This window comes from Aspergillus foveolatus, assembly GCF_047715535.1.
Source record: "Aspergillus foveolatus strain CBS 279.81 unplaced genomic scaffold BDW70scaffold_56, whole genome shotgun sequence".
In the NCBI taxonomy this organism is placed as follows: domain Eukaryota; kingdom Fungi; phylum Ascomycota; class Eurotiomycetes; order Eurotiales; family Aspergillaceae; genus Aspergillus; species Aspergillus foveolatus.
This window is the reverse complement of record NW_027396120.1, coordinates 129,371-148,768: the sequence shown is the minus strand read 5'-3', so window position 1 is coordinate 148,768 and position 19,398 is coordinate 129,371. Positions and strand designations below refer to the sequence as shown.

General features: G+C 51.9%; 9 protein-coding genes across 9 annotated transcripts; 4 read left to right on the top strand and 5 right to left on the bottom strand.

Moving 5' to 3' along the window:
- Positions 1-1,091: 1,091 nt before the first annotated feature.
- Positions 1,092-1,586, top strand: BDW70DRAFT_162823 (uncharacterized protein; the record flags this gene model as incomplete). The annotated part of the gene is made up of 3 exons (XM_073741199.1): positions 1,092-1,342; positions 1,394-1,461; positions 1,528-1,586. The coding sequence occupies 3 exons, from the start codon at positions 1,092-1,094 to the stop codon at positions 1,584-1,586; spliced, it is 378 nt and encodes a 125-aa protein (XP_073593055.1).
- A 5,073-nt stretch (positions 1,587-6,659) lies between these two features.
- On the bottom strand, positions 6,660-7,121 carry BDW70DRAFT_162821 (uncharacterized protein; the record flags this gene model as incomplete). The annotated part of the gene is made up of 2 exons (XM_073741198.1): positions 6,660-7,003; positions 7,049-7,121. The coding sequence occupies 2 exons, from the start codon at positions 7,119-7,121 to the stop codon at positions 6,660-6,662; spliced, it is 417 nt and encodes a 138-aa protein (XP_073593054.1).
- A 137-nt stretch (positions 7,122-7,258) lies between these two features.
- BDW70DRAFT_142206 (uncharacterized protein) lies at positions 7,259-8,394 on the bottom strand. The gene has a single exon (XM_073737891.1). It carries the CDS (start codon positions 8,091-8,093, stop codon positions 7,608-7,610), a length of 486 nt encoding a protein of 161 aa, XP_073593053.1. The 5' UTR covers positions 8,094-8,394; the 3' UTR covers positions 7,259-7,607.
- Positions 8,395-8,542: 148 nt separating this feature from the next.
- On the bottom strand, positions 8,543-10,669 carry BDW70DRAFT_142204 (MBL fold metallo-hydrolase). Its single transcript, XM_073737890.1, has 5 exons — positions 9,752-10,669; positions 9,672-9,702; positions 9,493-9,623; positions 9,178-9,442; positions 8,543-9,027 (listed from the first exon to the last, which is right to left on the bottom strand). The coding sequence occupies exons 1-5, from the start codon at positions 9,919-9,921 to the stop codon at positions 8,608-8,610; spliced, it is 1,017 nt and encodes a 338-aa protein (XP_073593052.1). The 5' UTR covers positions 9,922-10,669; the 3' UTR covers positions 8,543-8,607.
- Positions 9,990-11,394, bottom strand: BDW70DRAFT_170525 (lytic polysaccharide monooxygenase auxiliary activity family 9 protein). Its single transcript, XM_073742952.1, has one exon. It carries the CDS (start codon positions 11,115-11,117, stop codon positions 10,299-10,301), a length of 819 nt encoding a protein of 272 aa, XP_073593051.1. The 5' UTR covers positions 11,118-11,394; the 3' UTR covers positions 9,990-10,298.
- A 3,294-nt stretch (positions 11,395-14,688) lies between these two features.
- Positions 14,689-15,785, top strand: BDW70DRAFT_170521 (Alpha/Beta hydrolase protein; the record flags this gene model as incomplete). Its single annotated transcript, XM_073742951.1, has 2 exons — positions 14,689-14,841; positions 14,896-15,785. The coding sequence occupies 2 exons, from the start codon at positions 14,689-14,691 to the stop codon at positions 15,721-15,723; spliced, it is 981 nt and encodes a 326-aa protein (XP_073593050.1). The 3' UTR covers positions 15,724-15,785.
- A 373-nt stretch (positions 15,786-16,158) lies between these two features.
- On the top strand, positions 16,159-16,786 carry BDW70DRAFT_142198 (MAPEG family protein). Its single transcript, XM_073737889.1, has one exon. The coding sequence runs from the start codon at positions 16,192-16,194 to the stop codon at positions 16,627-16,629; it is 438 nt and encodes a 145-aa protein (XP_073593049.1). The 5' UTR covers positions 16,159-16,191; the 3' UTR covers positions 16,630-16,786.
- A 57-nt stretch (positions 16,787-16,843) lies between these two features.
- Positions 16,844-17,811, bottom strand: BDW70DRAFT_170519 (RTA1 domain-containing protein; the record flags this gene model as incomplete). The annotated part of the gene is made up of 3 exons (XM_073742950.1): positions 16,844-17,319; positions 17,366-17,614; positions 17,664-17,811. The coding sequence occupies 3 exons, from the start codon at positions 17,809-17,811 to the stop codon at positions 16,844-16,846; spliced, it is 873 nt and encodes a 290-aa protein (XP_073593048.1).
- A 525-nt stretch (positions 17,812-18,336) lies between these two features.
- Positions 18,337-19,307, top strand: BDW70DRAFT_162815 (RTA1 domain-containing protein; the record flags this gene model as incomplete). Its single annotated transcript, XM_073741197.1, has 3 exons — positions 18,337-18,484; positions 18,543-18,791; positions 18,862-19,307. 3 exons carry the CDS (start codon positions 18,337-18,339, stop codon positions 19,305-19,307), a joined length of 843 nt encoding a protein of 280 aa, XP_073593047.1.
- Positions 19,308-19,398: the final 91 nt, after the last annotated feature.

Here is a 19,398-nt window from a genome sequence, read left to right as displayed (position 1 = left end):
TACGCCCACAGGCCGCCTTGAAGGGAAGGGCCGCGGGAGGAAGGGGGGGCTTATGTGACGAGCTACGCCCGAAGTCTTGATTCGGGCATTGCCCGAATTGCGATGGACATGATCAACATGATCAACAACATGATCAACAGGATTAACAAGATCAACGTGGTCAACATTATCAACGTGACCAATATGTTTGATACTGATCAACACACTCGGAGTCCTATGACCCGAGCTCGCTACCAAGCTTGCCATTCCGGCAAAGCATATAAGAAGCTCAACGGTCACTGTTTATTAGTTCTTTAACGAATTCTTCTCTAGTCCAATGCTACTTGTTAGTATCAACGACTCTAGCTCGTGACAAAGATAGTGGTTGCCCTGGCTCGGACCCATGGGGTCTCTTATTCGCCCTCTTTCGGGGGGCCGTGGCTACGGAAGGGGCGATATTTGTGCAGGACGATAATCAGTGCCTGATCAAGATCTCTTGGTTGGACGCCTTACAGTTTGCGGGGTGTACTGTTGTGTTGTTGCTCTTCCCTAGGCCATGTATCCTTTGCCCTGTCACTGTGCGGCTACCATGAGAGTACTGGGTCGGTCAAGTAAATTTTCATGAGGAAGTTCAGAGCCCGCCAGGCTACGCCTTTACTGGCTATATGTTCAAGCCATCTACATGATTGGAAAGTAAGGCGCACTCAAAGATATGGCAACGTATTTCTGAAGCTAGAATCCACCAAGCCACCTTCGTCCTGAGTGGAACGTGGTCACTCGCAACCAAACTCTGATCCTTGTATAGCAACATCAGCTGGGCCACGACAGCAACACTGTAAGCCCTAATCGCGTATGGCGAGGGAAAGCCCCAGCTAGTTCATGATAGTGGTCTACACAGCCCTCTTTAGGCAGAAAACGCCATCAGACCTGGAGAATAAGGAGAGAAAAGACGATCGTATGGAGCTTCAGCCTTCCGGTCTAAGGCCTGGAAAAAGGTATATAAGGAGGCATCTATCCCATCGACTCGAATTCGAAGACAACCAAGCCCCAGCTCTCAAAATCTAATTCAGATTTTATATCTATCTTTTCAACGCAACTTTCAAACCGCCAAAATGATGTCCACCACCTTCATCGTTTCCATGCTCGCCCTCGCCGGCAATGCCTTCGCTTCTCCTGCCCTCCAGGCCCGCGACGGCGTCCAGTGCGATGGTGTCAACTACGCTCCCATCGGCGATGTTCAGAACTGCATCAACTACCTTAAGGACAAGGGCACTGATAGCTGCAAGGTCGGCGATGGCAACGGTGGTTTCTGCCGGGACGGAGCTGCGGTGATCCTCAGCAGCGGAACCACTGGAACCCCTTGGTAAGCTGCTCTTCCCTAGCCGTGGTGATTCATCTAATTCATACTCTTTAGCCAAAACGTTGCCGCTGCTGCTGAGGCAATCCTTGGAAGCTGCACCAATGCCGACCAATACGTTGGAGGTAAGTAGTTCATTTATTCCACCACACCCCTTTGAATACTGCAAGGTTTAATATAATATTTTTCAGGATCCTCTACCATCGGTGGTAACAGCAACGTTGTTGTCACTGTTAGGCACGTCAACTAAAGTGCTTTGATGCATGCAATAACTTAGGGATCCCTTTCCGGTCTTCGTGATCTAGATATAAAGCCATGGTTTTGTTTGACGGGGAATTGCTAGCAATGGTTGGACTGTCACTCGTTTGATTAGGGTACATGCAAGACGCCTAGAATGTTATTACTGTTTTTGTTTGGCTAGATTTCTACCGTATCCTCTGCCACGGAACTCTTACGTAGCTAGGTATATGGATGATCTTCCATGTAGAGGCCTTCTTTTTCTCCCAGGTGCGGAGTTTAGCTGATTAGAGAGTACTCGAAACTTATGGTCAAAGTAGTGGTTACCTAGCCCTAAACAAAGATACGCTTAAGCCCCTTCTTCTATGTTGTATTCTTGGTAGTAATACCGCGACGAGGAGAAGTTGCCAATGAGAAAGTTCAATTCTCTGTAGATATAGTGTTGGTGGACTACCATAGAACGACATTGCTAAGTTTAGGATTTTAGCTATGCTATCGTCCAATCCTAGTGCATGGAACCATGTGCTAGTCCTAGAGCTGGTAAGCTAATGATATCGCCAGGTTCCTAAATTGAGCCGGATTATCGAGTGAGTGATCTTACATCCTTGATCTTTCTACCTGTCGGTTTTATCTCGTATATCTTCTACATATAAGATATACTAGCAGGATTGCGCGTAAGGCTCGATAAAATGTCAAAATTCAATACGGTCCCCTATGCTCTAAAACAGTTTATATAGAGAACTCTTGCGGAAGAGGAACAGGCCAAGCAGGAAACCTGCTATAGAATATTTGTACTTACAGAACAAACCCTAAGTACTCACCTGCAGGTACCGATCTCATGCCAGTTTTGCACGAAGCCAAACAATCACCTTCGTGGTTCTGTATTAGGTATATATTGGCCAATTCTTCACATCAATTACCACAAAGACAAAGCCACAACGACATAATTATGAGAAAGAGGCCATGTCTCGCCTCGGCGTGCACTGACAAGACTCCACCAATCCTGTTTCTTGCAATCCAGGCACAGGCACACTGTTGCAGTCTGGCCACCGTCCAGGCTAATCCAGGCTAGTCCAGGCAAACACCAGCGGCAGCCTAATTTGTCTCCACCCACGGTCTCTACAAAAAGTCTCCACTACCCTGAGTCCCTGGATTCGTCTTCGACAAAATCCTTCAATCTGCAGCCTGTCATGTTTAGCTTCTTGGATATGTTTGGCGGCCCGCCCCTGGAGCCCTCCAATCCGGAACCCAAAAGCGCCCTCCAAGTGTCGTGTGAATCTGGCGATCTTGATGCTGTCAGGGCCGCAGCCTCCACCGCGGACAAGGACGATCTCAATGCGGCTCTGTGCCGAGCCTGCAAGAACGGTCACATCGCCATCATCCTAGAGCTTCTTGAAATCCCCGGCGTCGACGTGAACGCCACATTCCAAGGCGACACTGCGCTCTTCTTGGCGACCTTGAACGGCGAACCTGATGTCATTCAACTTTTACTCGAAAAGGGAGCCGATCCAGCAATCAAGTCGAGGAACAGCCCAATCACTGACCGTCAACCAGATTCGACTCCGCTTTTTGCCCTGGTGAAGCAGGGGCGCAGGCCAGGCGAGGATGATACGGACTACATCGAAAGACTCATGTGCTGTGCTTGCTTGCTACTTGAAGCTGGGTGCGACATCAACGCTGCTAACCAGCAGGGATGGACGGTACTACACTTCTGCCTCCGCGACAGTCTTAGACTTGCAGGCTTCCTTGTCGACCAAGGGGCCGATCCGAACGCAAAGACACACGATGGATCAACGCCTATGCATCTTTTCTGGGGCCTTCCCAAACAACCGGACACCCTGGAAGCTCTCATCGGCCATGGTGCGCGCTTGGACATTGTCCGGCCGAGCGACGGAATGACCCCTCTGCATCTGTATGCAAAGCACAACATGCTTGGCGATCTTTCTGTGCTTCGCCCTTACGTCTCAGACTGGGGATTGACGGACTCCAATGGGAATACCTTGCTCCATGCCGCAGTCCAGAGCCTCCGTGCCAAGGAAGCCACCCTGGAGCTGCTGGATTTAGGCCTCGATCCGAACCAGAGAAATAACGACGGGTGTACGCCGCTTCACTTGCTTGACATGGCGGCCGATTGCTTGAGGGACGTCCTCGACATTCTATGCGCTGCCGGCGCTGACCTCGAGGCTAAAGACCACAAGGGCCGTACTCCGCTGGCTCGAGTTATGTCACCACAGCCGAGATACAATTATGCCGAAGTGCTTTCAACATTTATCGCGCAAGGCGCAAACCTGAACACGCAAGACTACAATGGAAACGGCGTCTTACACTACACAGTCCGACCGTATGATTTCAACTCTGACCACTTTCAGACCCTGCTTTCCCTCGGCGCAGACCCTGGGTTGGCCAATTACAAAGGCGATACAGTTTTGCATCATCTGGCTGCTAACGTTGCCACGTTCTCAGATGGCAAGGCAGTCCTTGCAATCCTTGATATTCTTGGCCGGGGCATGTCACCAACAATACGAAACCACAAAGGGCGGACCCCGCTGCATTTTCTGTGTGGTCAGGTATCGCAGCACTATTTTATGCCCTCGACGGTCCCGCAGTCCTCAGCCATTGACGTACTACTCGACGCCGGCCTAGAGCTGGGGATCAATAGTGTGGACAATGATGGTGCCGCCCCTATCCATTTTGCAGCCACTGTCTCGGAGGCACTGGTGGCTAATCTGATATCGAGGGGGGCTGTTCCCACGTCCACAACGAAAGAGGGGCTAAACCTGCTACATATAGCGTCGAGAGCGCGGCAGAGCAACATAGTTGGGCTCTTACTGGAGCATTACAAGTCGACTGGCCAGATAGCCCTCGTCAACGCCCGCTGCAAGATTGGACGGGCTCCGTTGCATGACGCGTGTCGCTCCGGTCGGTTGGAAACCGTCGCACTGCTGCTGCAAGCCGGAGCGGACGTCAATGCCGAGGACGCGAAGCAGAAACGGCTTTTGGATGCGTGCGCGGAGTTTACAGCTGAAGAAAAGCTCTGGGAATTGACGGAAGACAGCATGAATTTGTTTCACACCTTACAGACTGGCGGTGTCTTACGCAACCTGGAGACCAGACCGCATCAGCCGAGTACATCCAAATCGAGGAAGAAACGTGTTGGACTGAACGAGGTGCGCTCTGAGCACGACACGGTTAGCATTGGCCCTATTGTGCGTCTACTGGCTGCGCATGGAGCAAAACTTGATCCTGAGCGGAGATTCAGTAACAACATCATGAGCGCTGCAGTCTGGAGCGAGTCAGCAGAGATGGCCGTGGAATTGGAACGGCTGGCAGAGCAGGGAGTCTGGGACTTGCATTATCGCAAAAATATTGAGTTTAAGTATTTGACCATGAAATGGAAGGAAGTGCCTGCACTTCTTGATAAGGAGCTCCGCAGCTCTGGCTACATCCTCCACTACGATCTGGTGAAGCTTGTCCTGCGTGGTCATCATGAGGAGGTTGCTCAGGCGCTGGAGAGAAATAGAGACCACGTACGAGACACCGATCAGAGAGAGCTGGGCGAGTTGTTGGTTTTGTTGGCTAGATACGGTTACCATGATCTATTCGCGCGCATTGGAAGCCTCATGTCAGAGCAGGGCTGGATCAACGGGGGAGAACGAACACTTGGCGGAAGGCTCATTCCCTACCTCTTTGCTGCCGCGCAGCGAGAACTGCCCAATCTTGATGTGATCAAGGTCGTCGTTGAGAAGTTCCACGCTGATGTGAACCTTGTGTTCGCAAACGGCCTCCATATGGAGCCGGATGTTCATTTTTCGTCAAAAGTTGACGCTGACCGGCAATATAAGCCAGCTGATACGATCCTCCACTACCTCGCACAGGGTGGCCATTGGTGGCATCAAGGCGCCATCAAGTATCTGCTGGAACACGGCGCCGATCCAAACGCTCGGAACAAGCAGGGCAAGACGCCCTTGTGTCTTGCAGTCACATTAGGGGATCTGGGAAGATACGGCCAACTGGAAATCGCTCGAATCCTGCTGGAAGGTGGAGCTGATCCTAACATCCCAGCGTACTGTGGCTGGAGCCCGCTCTCGATGGCAGCACATGATACCCAGCTGGTCAAACTCCTCCTCGAGCATGGAGCCCGTCCGTCGCCCGACCATCCCATGGAGCTATTCTCTGCCCTCGACTTTCTGAACCCCGCCGTGCTAGACGCGTTTCTGGACACCGGGATCGACGTTAACGCGACCGTCCTATCCAACGCCCAGCCGCACTGGCATACGCACCGCTTGGAGAAACTCCCGCGCATGCCAAACTATGTCCTCCACCCGCTTCACTACATGGCAATGGATGCGTGGAATGACATTCACGCTCGGAGCAAAGCCATCGTGATGATACAGCACCTGCTACGCCGGGGCGCGGACCCGTTTCTGATCTGTGATAGGCAGGGTCCCATCGTGCACTTAGTTTTCAGTTCGGGCGGCATCATACAGCCATTCTTGGACATGGAGACTCTGGATCTCGAACGCCGCGACGGTCTTGGTCGAACCCTGCTCCTCGCTGCTGCGTCTTGCGCCACGGGCACAAACTCGTATGCGTACAGCCCGGCGCTCTTCCAACCCACAAGCACACGCATCAACCCGGCTCCGTATCTTGAGGGTGACCCGACACGGGCAATGACGCTGTACGAGAAGGGTGCTGATCTGACTGCCACTGATACCTCTGGGAACAATGTTCTCCATCTGCTGGTTCAGCATGAGGATCAGCCCAGCATCCGAGGACGCGCTGTTGACCCGAGCAAGAACTATTGGGTCATTGAGCATCAGAGAACTATTACGCTGTTATTGGAGAAAGCACCGCAGCTAGCTACGCAGCGAAACGACACTGGATATACGCCATGGGACATCGCAAGCAACAAACTGCATGCCTGGGCACTGGATGTCCTTCCTGCGCCGGAGGCAATGGAGACGGTATCTCAATCATGACAGGTTTTATGTAAATATTTACTGAGAGACCAAACCCGTGACGCAAACAGCGTCAACCATCTATTATAAGCCACAGCTCAGTCTTAACCCTCTTCTAAACCCCTGGATTACTGATCATCCTCGGGCCCCAGCTTCCTCCTCCCTGCCGCTTCTACATTCGCCCTCTTCTTCTCAGCCGGCTCGCTGGGGTCATTCTTGATCATTGCGTCCGCACTCGTCTGCTCCTCTCCGGCATGCTGCTCGCTCGTCGGCCCATCCTGCGACGAAATAGGGCTCTGCACGGATCGCGTATCCGCTGTATCAGAGGATCGGGCTTCCTTGCCGCGCGACAGGTTGATAGATTGTGAGGCGCCGCTGCTGGAGACGGGGTTCTTGGCGTTGGAGCTGAAGGCTGGGTCGGCTTCTTTCGTACTCTGTGCTTGCTTGGTGCTTGCGAAGCGGAGGCGGGGTGCTGGTCTTGTTAGAGCTTGTCTTACAGTGTAGTGGAGGGACGTACTGCCAGCAAGGCGGGTGCGGGAGAGAAGGCCGGCGGTGCGGCGGAGGGGGAGAGCTGACATAGTCATTGTCATTTTGAACAGTATAAATCTGAAAGTTGTTTTGGATATTGTGGTAACCTAAAGGAGACTCTACTGTCAATATATATATGGCCGCTTGCATGACTTCATGGCGAAGTAATAGCGGCCAACCAATCAGGAGCGGCAGTCATCAAGACGTCATACTACATACATAGTGATGGATTTTCCATCCGGTCTAGGATTCAAGGCTTAGGATTCATGGCTTAGATCCATCCTACCACAATTTGATTGTTCTAGAAGCGCTATAGACTTGGCTTTACTAGCGACAGACGGATCGGTTGCATGAACCGCGGGATGAGTCCCTTTTCCTGCCATGGACACGAGCCCTGACGCTTCTCTCAGGCGCCCTTCGGCGGTTGAAAATATAGAGGTAATTGCGTCGCTTTCCAGTATAGGTGTTTTAAACCAATTGTTCTCATCGGCTGCCTAGACGCGGCATGTTAAAGTAAACGATATCCAAGCGCACGGCGGGTGGTTCGTTCACTTATCCCCCTTCGGCATATCTAGAGAGCCCTTACTGGGTCTGCTAGCGATATCCGGACTCGTGTTCGCGCTTCTCTTTGCACTCAATGCCCCAGTCCTCAAACTGGCCCTTCGCGCGCGTCGGAGATCCCTTTCGGTATTCATAAGCATGTTCTGGACCGTGCGCTCGCGCGCGCCGCTCTTGACTTCCTGGCAATTAAGCAGACCGGTGAGCGACGCTTTCATCATCTGGTTGCAGCCGGCTTCGTCAAGCGTCCATCCGGTGGGCGAGGTAGTGTGCGCGTGTGCATCCTCTTCAGGGACGGATTTGTGGATGTTGTATGAGACCGAGCGTTTAAAGTTCTTCAGCGAGCCCACAGTCGGAACTTGGTTTGTAGACGCGGACGGTTGAGGTTGTCTTTTCATGCTGTCGGGTGAGAGGGTTGGGCTCGAGGCGAAGGTCGGGGTGGACGAGGTGGATGAGGTAGGCGAGGCGGTGGACATATCGCGTTCCGTGTTCAATGTACTATCAGAGCTGATAAGGGTTTTGAAGACGGCTTCGAAAGTGGGTTCCTAAAAATCGTAAGATATAAAAATGGTAGAATATGTTGTCTCAATAGTGAGAGCGAGTTTTTGGTTTTTATGTCGAGGCAGGAGCAACAATGAAGGCAGGGGCGGCCACCCGCCAAGCGTTGTGGAACAATAAGCCAGGTTGAACCCTTGACCATAGTGCACGGGTATCTTGTATAACCTCATGCCTGACGACGCGAAGAAAAGACGTCGTCCATTGGCGGGATGGGCTGCCATAATTCTGGGTTCAGTGTTCGGTTGATCAGCGGAGCGTGGCGACGACGTCATCGTTACGAGGCGCTCCACAGCGTCAGGCCACATTTCTACAATGTACCTTGTTATCAGTAAGCTGATAGCAAGATAGTACTTTTGGGTAATTTGGTCTGGAATGCAGGTTAATTGCCGTACTATCAGAATTACTGTACCGAGTAGTTCTGGTTTTGGGCGACTAATCCCTCACGGCAAACCGATACTCCTCCCCTCGGTCCAGATACACAACCCCGCCCCCAAGTCCAGCCTTTTCGACCTGCTCTTTAAAATCACTCAGCGGGCTCGCAAAGACATCGTAGTCATCGTAGTGGATCGGAATAGTTACATCCGGCTTTACGAGCTGCATCAACTCCACCCCCTGCTTCCCGTCCATGGTCACCATCAGGGTTAACGGGGACATTGCCGGCGACGGCACAGTCGTCCCGCCGAGGTGGATCAGCATCAAGTCAATGTTATGCTCGCCGTACCGCTTCGGGATTTCCTTCAGCTCGTCGAACATCAGGGTATCCCCAGATATGTAAATGCGGTAGCCAGGTTTGAATGAGGAGGCGTCTTTGCCGTGGCCGAGTTCGACTATCCAGCCGTTTGTTGGGGGGATCTGGTCTTGATTAGCATGGTGAAATTAAGCTGAGTGGTGGTAGAGAGAGGTTGCCAGGAGAGGTTGCCAGGAGAGATTGCCAGGAGAGGTTGCCAGGAGAGGTTGTAGAGGGAGCTGGCAGAATAGATGGAGGTTGACAGGTGGACGTACCGCGCCGACCAACTCGTTAAGTTTCTCAATCGGCTTTGCCATAGGGATATGCTTGCCCGGCATACCGGTAACTCGTAGACTGGGCGTGTGCGCCTGCTCGGTTTCCGAGGCAATGTTTATCATCATCTGTTGAAACGGCTCGAGGTCGTATATGCTTGTGAACGACTCCGGCCCTTTCGAGGTCAAGATCTTCTTGGCGTGGCCAGTGGTCACCATTGGAAGATTGCGCCGGAGAGATGCTTCGACGTGTTGGTCGAAGTGGTCGCTTCAGATGAGATTAGCGTTCATGGTCTGGCTTGGGGGGAGATGACATACCCATGATAATGCGACAACAGCACCAGATCGATACGCGGCAACTCGTGCAGATCCACCGCAGGATTAGTCCTGCGTGCCGATGTGACGCCGGGACCCAGATGGACATGGTCGCCAGCGTGGAGGAAGTTTGGCTGCTTCTGGTCAGTAGGACTGCGTGGTGTTGGGAGGGCTGAACGTACATCCGTCATGATCCTGACGCCTTGCCATTCTCTATCCAAAACTTAGCATATCTACAATGCTATAGAGCAAGAAGACTGACATGATAGTTGTAGCTGTCCCTACAAAATAGATCGACGCATTCTCTCCACCAGGCTTGGTCGGGTGGGTGTTGCTGGCTTTGGCGGCTGGCAGATGCGCCGGTGTATCTTTCGCAGTGCCGTCGCGGGTCGGCGGCTGCACCTTCTTTGGGTCTATTGTTATGTGCTGCATTTTGGCCGTTGGCTAAGCGATCTCAAGGGTGCAAGGGATTTCAAGAACGCTAAGTGAGAGGTTAAGTCCTCTGAGTCGGTATACGGTTAATGGCCGCACGTGAGAGTGACGTCATGGGATCTCCGACCAGCCCCGACTCGACACTATTTAAAAGACTAGGGATGCAAAAATCGGTGATGTATTGGCTAGTGCGATAAGATAACTCAAAAGGGCGGAAACAGTGATACTTGAACGAGCGCTCTGAGGCTTAAGGTAGGGCTTCGATGGCGAAAAACAGAGCACCCTATTGATAAACAGGAATCGCCAGTCCTCCCAGCCCTATAAACAGTATCCAACATCGGTCAAACCCTCAGCACGAACATAGGAGAACGATCATCCTATACCGGCGTCGGCGTTCCTGTCGCCGTGATCACAGACGAAGACTGCGCAACCTCAACTGCCTGCGGGATTGGCGAAGGTCCAGGCACAACATAATCTGTCAGGACCTGGTAGATGTTAATCAAAATGCCTGGGTCTGTAGGCGAGTATAGCTCAGGCCCTGGAACACCGGCCGGCTCAGCAGTGCCCGACCCGGTGATCTTCAGATTGAAGCACTGCGGGTACAGTTGCGCCCCGTTCTGGCTGCCCGCACCGTGCAGCGCGATGATCTCGTGCCGGAGCACGTAATTGCCTGGCTTGATATCGGCGGGGATCTGGACGAGCCAACCGTTTCCGTTCTCGATCAGCTCGTCATCTGCCCAGTAGCCCGGCGGGGAGGAGCCGTCGATCAGGCCGGCGCCGGAGATCTTGAAGAACTCGAGGCTGTTCTTGTCGACGGTCTGGCAGTCCCCATTGCAAGGGGCGAGATAATCCAACACCGGGCCATGATGTGAGTCAGGCCATGGAATAGGCTGCCACTGGATGTAAATCTTGTCGCCTGCTGCGACAGTGGCGTGCCCGCGGGCTGGGGTCGCCTCCTTGTGGCAGATTATTGCATCGGTAGAGGCTTCTTCGGGGGTCACGAAGCCGTTGCTCAGATTGGGAGTTTCCCAGCCAACTCCAATGGGTGGGGAGGGGTTGTAGGGGTCTTGGGACGGAAGCCAGCCCCGGTACGAGACGCCGTTGATCACGATGTTGGAGACATACCCGTGGGCGGAGGTGCGGGTGATCGTGGTGAGAAGGGTTAGGAGAAAGGAAGCAGAGCCGGCGCCCTTCATGGTTCTGGCTCGATGTCAATTTGAAGTATGTTTCAGTTGTGGTTACGGAGAGACCGTCCCTGGACATGGCCTCTGATTTATACCTCGCTCCTAGCCAGCGATTGTATATCCATTTAACCGGATTCCTTGCTTATGGAGGGTCCATATGCAGTTGATTACCGCTGCTATCCTGTTTATGCAGCCGGTGGTCCGCTGTCGCTATAGTATACGTGAGGTGTATGGAGGAATGTCCAGGGCCAAGGGACTTCATGATCCTTAGCCTTCACCATGATTCGTGCCCAGATATGAGAACCCCGTAAATGCACTGGCCCAGGCCTCCACTGAATACCTGAAGAACTGGCCTGCAGGACTAGCCTCATTTCCCCACGGAGGCCGATCCTCGATTCCCGGGGCCGTTCTTCAGGACTTCCCGATTGGGAACGGAGATCGTATATCAGGGGCGGAGGATGGACCCGACGACGCCCCTCTTACTTTAAAATCCCGCCCAGAGTCCAGTCGGAGCGTCCACAGGGCCTGGGACATCAGATGATACATTTCAGTGCTCAAGGTGGGTGCATGTGAACCGGTTTAATCTATTTGTTGCCACGCCACTGCAGTATGAAAAGCAGTAGCAGTTTTGTTGACGCGATAAATGGCGCTATGATGTTATCCCCAGGTTACAAACTTGTCAGCTAGGCAAATCTATAACTATGATCCTTACCTAAGCCTGCTGGCGCATGTTCCCCAGTTCTCTGCTCGCAGACGGGCTGACTTTCTTGGAGGAAGCCGTAACACTCTAGCCATGAAAAGACAATTTTAACGAGCCGGAAACAAAAACTAATGTGTCCCTTACCCTGCCTCCCGCCCCTCACGGTATTTTGTCAGTGCTCAATCCCGGTGGCGTATTGCAGAAGGTAGACGGAGAGCATAATAGATGAAGCGCATACTAGCTGCCGCGAGCACCAGTGCCGGGTCCATCGCGGTATTTTCCTGTTCCGACAAGGCTTTTCCTCCCAATCTCTGTCTGAATGAAGCACACTTCTAGGTACATGGCTGCTACTGTTTACCATTCCATCTCCGCGACCCAGCTGCCTCGCACCCGCGAGACCCTTCGGCCACTCCACTAAACTGGTCTTCGGCTAGTATTGGCCCAGCGGAGAGTGTCCGTTGACAGTCTGTAGGCTACTGGGTGGGAGACCGGCATATTTCCTGGGCAGGGAAGAGCGGGGCAAGGTTCAGGTATTTTCTGTCCTTGTAGCGGCGGTGTCGTAGGCCGTCATTGAACGTGGGTAATCTATATCCAGCTGCCCAGGCCCTATTCTGCAGAGGGACTCCGGCTCAGAAACAACGCCTTCATTCATTCGACAACACAACTTGTACAATTTCTTCCAGTTGGTGCTCAGACTGATGTGTCTGCGCTTGTTGCGTTCACGAGTCCAATGAGAGCTTTGCTCAACGGTACCGGAATTATGCATGCATTCTTGTCAAGGCAACATGTCAGGACAAGGGTATATTATATGCAGCCTGTCAGCTATCCCCACCCTCAACCCTGCCATTATCAGCTCTCGCCACAGCCTCCTTGCGAACGTCGGCAAAAGTATCCTGCCTTACTCTTCACGTCCCGAATAAATGCAAACCGATGCCCTAGCATACGTCGCAGCCCGCTCTACCAGACCCAAGCTGCGACACCCCCGTTTACTAGCCTCATTATGCAGCCGCTTCAGCACTCTGCGCGACCTGTTGGCATGACAATCACGGAAAGTTCGGTTAATATTTGGGCGCAGGCTATACACCTTTGGCCGTCCGGTGATGATGGGAGTGTATACAGGCTCGTGCAAGTCATCTACCGGCGCTGTCTCGCACGCAGTATCTCCTCTTGATACTCCAGGGGTTAATCTGCGCCCTCCTTTCGAAGCAAGAAAGCGGCCCCGTTGCTTTCAGAGGCACCGAAGATACCGCGCTGCGGCTGCACCAGCATCTGCTATGTGCTATAACCCCTGATAGCGACAAGGGGGGTTACGGCACGTTTTGCGCAAGGATGTCCGCCGCTGCAGGCAGGAGAGATCGGCCCCATCGCGTCGTCTCCCGTCCATCTTCGCTGGCTTCCGCTCCCTGCATGACAATCATTCCGGACGGCCCGCAGATCTCTTGACGAGTCCCCTCGGCTTCCGCTACAGTTCCAATCTGCATCCAGATGCTGGTCCAAGGTGAGAATGCGGATTTTACGAGACCGAGTAGGGATATCTTCCAGCGGGCGCGGGCGCAAAGCCTTACCGCACAGGGTCAATTTGATGCCTTCCCGTAGCAACAGTTACTGCATCGGATCTGTAGCTACATGACTGGAAGCCAACACCTATGGGTAGATTATGTGGTGATTCGGTTTTCCGCATCGCACTCTCCTCATTGGTCAGGTTAGAGGCGTCATTGAGGTCTCTGAATCGGAGCTGCGTCACTTGCGATGAAACTGAAGTTCTTGCTGGATGGATTGGCGTGAATACAGAAATTTTGGCTTGCGGAAACTATGCCAAAGAAACCAGTCTATCGCATATATCATCTACGAGAGCGAAAGCTCCTCCTCTCATCGGTAAAACAAGCCACTAAGCGAATATTATAGCGCATAGAAGATAAACATTACTGACATATCTCGTGTTTCCTACAGTGACCAGATACTCTAGAGGATCTTTTTTATCCTCAACTGGAGCATGCGTCAGCCCTCGCCCAGTCAGCATACGCACTGATTAACCTCCCCCTCATGATTCTGGGCCATTCAAAGGTCCGCTCAATTCAGCCGGTCACAAACAGAAGTGACGGTTCTTTACACTGTCTAGTGAACATGATCTACGGCTATTTCGAGAACTGCCACGGATTGGTAGGTGTCTCACGTACTAGGCTCCGCCTTCTAGGTATGACGCGACATACATTATTGGGAATGCGAACTTTCAACCTGTTCAGTTTTTCTTCGCTCGTCCTTCACCGGACATTGAGACTCTCAACCGCGCCGTGCCCCAATTATGGCGACGAAGGTCCATGTCATCTATTCTTCCACGAAAAGCTTCATCTTCAAAGAGAGAAATTAACCTTCAATCAACTCAGCTAATCTTCGGCATATTTACCGCAGCCCTCAACCCGATTTTATGCTCCTGAGACCGGGGCCCGAAGTGTTGCGTGGAGCAGCCTGGCGTTGGCAGAGGGGCCATTTACCCCAACGATTTATCTCGGGCCTGTCATAGCGCCGTGAATAACACGGCGTGTAAAGCCCAGCTCCTTTAATGGCGTTCTTTATATTGTAAGTGAAGAATTGCCAAGTTCCAGTGTTTAGCCGCAGGGTCCAGGATCAACATCCATGACATATTACCCAATAGGTTGTCGAGCTAGGATGCCTTTGCGTTGCAGACTCGCGTGCCAGAGATTATGATTGGCTATATGTAAGCAAGGAAACGATGCAATATCTGACTACTCAGAAGATGATTGGTGAGCTCGCGAAAGTCGTTCACTCCGAGGGGATCCGGCACGTACTCTCCAGGCGGTTCATTTTATAAAGGGAGGGTTAGACCTCACTATCTGACAGCCCAATCAGCCTGACAAGTTCACCATGGCCAACCTAACCAAGATCCAAGGTTTCAATCTTATCCAAGAGACTTACAAGCACGTCGGCGACCATCCGATCCGCGCCGATATCCTCGTGCCGCAGACGACGTACGAGGGAAAAAGACCTATAGTTGCCCGCTTTCACGGTGGTGGACTGGTGCTCGATTTCTGGCTTGACATCAATCCAATCCTGAATGCTAACTAGTACTAGGTAATGGGTGACTCCCTATACATGGATTGGTTTCCATACTGGCTGTCCGACCTTGCCCTTGAACACGAGGCTGTTATTGTCAGCGCCAATTACCGCCTGATGCCTCAAGCGACTGGCTTGGACATTTATGACGACATAAAAGACTTCTGGGCATGGCTACAGTCTCCAGCTGTGGAGGATATTCTGGCGACACACACAACACCTACCGAAATCGACCTTGCACGCATCCTCGTGACGGGAGAGTCAGCTGGTGGACTGCTGAGCATCAATTCTGCCCTCCAGCTCGCGAATTCAAATTCTGTCAGATTCCCCGTGCGCGCTGCCATTGGCATGTACCCAACTGTGGACATGAATTCTCCTGACTTTACTGAGCCTCGTACGATCCCTCCCTTCGGGCAGCATTTCGACGAATCGATCATCAGTGCGATTCTAGACACCGCTCCAGACGGGCCTATCACTTCAACTTCCGGTGATTACCTTCCTCTGATGCTGGCCGCGATCGAATACGGGTACCTGGGGGATTGGTACGCGCGAGACTCCAATCACTCCGAAGCACTATATCCCCTTCAGCAACTGAAAAAAGGAGTTCGGATCCCGACGGGAGGTGTCACCATCATTCAGGGACTCAATGATACTGTGGTGCCGCCGCACCATTCAGAGCCCTTTATTACTAAACTTGGCAAGGTAACAACCGGCCAGCCAGGAAACGACAAGATTCAGTTCATTACCCATGAGGGTGAACATGGGTTCGATGGTGACTTGCGGTACAACGAAGAGGCGTGGCTGCAGGATGCATTGAGGCCCGCGGTAGAAGCGTGGCTGGACTGATGCAAGAGCAGCATCCAGCCTACTTTGATTTCCTTTGCAGTCTCAAGTCCTGCACTGTTTCCCAAAGTCAAAGGTTCCAACAGTCGATTTAGTTTACGAACAATCTATTATCCTGTTTGCTTCATTAAAGCTATTTTATTATTTTGAGGTAGGTACATAGCTGCTTTCAGACTCCTGGAACTGAGATGCGGCAATACTTATGCTGTGGAGTGGTATAATTATATACGGCATCTCGAAGCAATAGTCTTGTCATTCAAAAATACTCTAAAAGCGTCATCGTCGCCCAAACAGGCAAGACCGGACTTCAACTCCGGACTCCGCCGGAGTCTGACAGAGCACCGGCCTTCGGATTCCAACCACCGAGCGGGAGAGTTATATGACCACCACCATGCCGTCTTTTATCCATTTCTCACTCTCCCACCTGCTTTTACCGGTGTGAAATTTACCACTATTAGAATCGGCATAACCATGTCCTCAGTCCATATCCCCGGCCTCCTGCAACCCGTCATTGCCCTGAACGGATGGACTTTCCTCGTCGAGATCTGGATGTTCGCTACACGTATTCCCGCCGTCGGACACCTGAAGGAATCTTCCGATCCGACCATCACTAAGGCCGAGCTGAACGAGAAGACGCCCCCTTCTGTGCGCTGGAAGGGCGACAACTACAATAACCTCCTCGAGCAGCCGACGCAGTTCTACGCCGTTGCGCTGGCTCTCGCGATTGCCCGCCACGGCGAGGATAATTCTGTCGACCAGGGACTGGCGTGGGCGTACGTTGGGACGAGGATCGTGCATAGTCTCATCCAGTGCACGAGCAATATTGTCCCTTTGAGGTTCTGTGTGTTTGCGGTCTCATCGGGAATTCTGGCTGCGTTGACTGTCAGGGCGGCGGCGGTTGTGTTCTAAAAACGGTTTTATATGGGACTGCGCAAATTATGGGCACAACTGAACACGGATTTTCATTATGGATGCTATACTATACCATGCGATTGAGTTATGGTTACTACTGCGGGACCAATATGGGACACCGATCGGGGCGGGGATTGATGGAATGTAATAGTTTGAACAATCTGGGGAATAAAATCACTTCATATTTCGTAAATCGTATCTGAACTGTGACTTATTTATGACTGGACAGCCTTCCCTCCTCCATTTCTACCGTCGGTGTAGCAAACTTGCGGATTGCAACGACGCGCCAGAAATACGTCTTTCCTCTACCCAAAGCACAATTGGTCTCGCTCGGATGGATCCAGTTCAAAGTGAACACGACAATAAACATCAGCAGTGCGTCAAACACGTAGATGAAAACCTCCTGTTTCATCATGTACGAATCGTAGCCCATGAGGTACTCGACAACGCGAACCACCGAGCGGATCAGGATCAGCACACTCGTGAAGCAGAGGGCCAACATATGCCGACGCCAGATTCTCTGCAGTTCAAGAGAAACCGGCACTCGTTGCCTTGCCATTCGCACCTCAAAGACAGCAGCGGTAAGAACGAAGAAGGCAAAGAAGATGATCTGTACGAACAGACCACCGACGATGATCTTCTCGCCTGTGTCTGCGCTCTTCTCATCCTTGACCATGATTCCGGCGCCTGTCTCGTTAGCTTCGTCCGTATTTAATGGTCAATAGATCTGTACCTGAGGCCTGCATGAGGAAGGAGAGAACGTCGCCAGCAACAAAGATCTTGGTCAAGAACCGCAGTGGTATGATGGAGCATCTCTCTGCATCCAGCATGGCGATAATTCGGCCGAGTGTCATGTATATGCTCGCGGCCAGAAAGGCAGGAGCGATCAAGATGAGAGCGCTCTGCATCACATACGGGCCTTTTGTAAAGTTGGGTGCTTCGGCAGATGAGAGAATACGGCCTATGTACCCAACGGTTTCCACTGGTTGAGTCAGTCCTGCAGTGTCCCTGGCAATGGGAAGGCTTCCTACATGCACCGCCGATAGCGAAAGGGATCATGAACCAGGTCCGTGTACGGAGCAGTTGGTAGAGGTGTAAAATTGTGCAGACGCCGAATAACCCAGCAAATATGCCTCCAGCTGCCGCTGAGGGGGTGTAATAGTAGAACGTGAATTCCATGGTGAAGAGTATCGTTTGCAGAGGGTCCAGAGAAAGGGGGTAGAGTTGAGTTGAAGTTAAAGTGCCCAGACACAACTGGGACGAGCGCAGCTTAAATAGAACCCTGAAGACTCAATGCTAACATCCTTCTCCTACAATTATCTGGCTATAAAAAAATGGTCCTGTAGGCAAAGACATTCGATCCTCGTTCTCGTACCCATAACCCGTTTCGGACAGGGCCGGCGCCACTCTAGCTTGTGGATCCACAACCCTCTCTTTATTTTGGTTGGTACCTTTATTAGTAGACGGGTCGCACTTCGGGTTTGGGTTTCAGGACTTGCACATCCGTCAGTTCGTACCTCGTATGGAGGTCCGAGTAGGGTTATACCTTGGTGGAGTGCTTCTATTTCGATCTGACTTTCATCTCCCCTCCTGTCCATCTGGCGCCCATTCATCATGAGTGATGCAGCGAGTACATAAACGGGACCTGGCCCATTACTATGGGCCTTTCCAGTCAGATATTTTTCCAAATAACATCTACTCATCATGGGTTACCAGTACTATATGTACGATCCCTCCAAGGGCGCAGCAATCCCCTTCGCTGCCCTTTTCGGCCTCACCACAGTTGTGCATATGTGGCAAACGATTCAGAACCGGACATGGTATATGACTCCATTCATTATTGGAGGGATTTGTATGTTTTTCCCTCCAATGGTGTACAGAGATTGAGAGCAGCCACTGACCCTATCCAGTCGAAGCGATCGGCTACCTCTGCAGGTTCATCAGCGCGACCCAGACCCCCAACTGGACTATGTACCCCTACATCGGGCAAAGCCTGTTGATCCTCCTAGGTCCAGCACTCTTCGCAGCTTCCGTCTACATGCTTCTTGGACGTATCATCCGCACGCTGAACGCCGGTTCACTCTCGCCTATTAGACCGAATTGGCTTACGAAGATCTTCGTGGCGGGTGATGTGATATCTTTCTTTATGCAGAGCGGCGGTACGTCAATACTCATCGCCTTTAGCTTGCCGAAATAACTGCAAGGACCGACTATTGACGAGATATTAAGGAGGCGGAATGCAAGCCAGCGCCAAAACCCAAGATCGCGCCGAAATGGGCGAGAATATGATCCTGGGCGGCCTCTTCGTCCAGATTTTCTTCTTCAGCATCTTCATTGTCGTCTCGATCATTTTCCACCGCCGAATGTTGTCGACCCCGATGCACCGTATGGGCATAGATGTGCCCTGGAACAAATACCTCAAAATCTTATATCTTGTCAGCTTCCTGATCTTAATCCGATCTTTGTACCGCGTCGCCGAGTACATTCAGGGAAAGGAGGGGTTTCTGCAGAGCAAAGAGGTGTTTATATATGTGTTAGATGCATCTCTCATGCTTGTTTGCTGTGTAATCCTGAACGTTTGGCATCCGAGTAATGTTGTCTCGGGAAAACAGGCGCTGTATAAGCATGCTGAGGATCTGGAGATGCTGGCGAATAGTGGGCGGACGAACTTTTGAGATGGATGGCTGATTTGTTTTACCTGTATTCTATCATAATTGTTATGGAACACCATTTATAGACTAAATTCAAGTAGAAAGAGGGTTACAG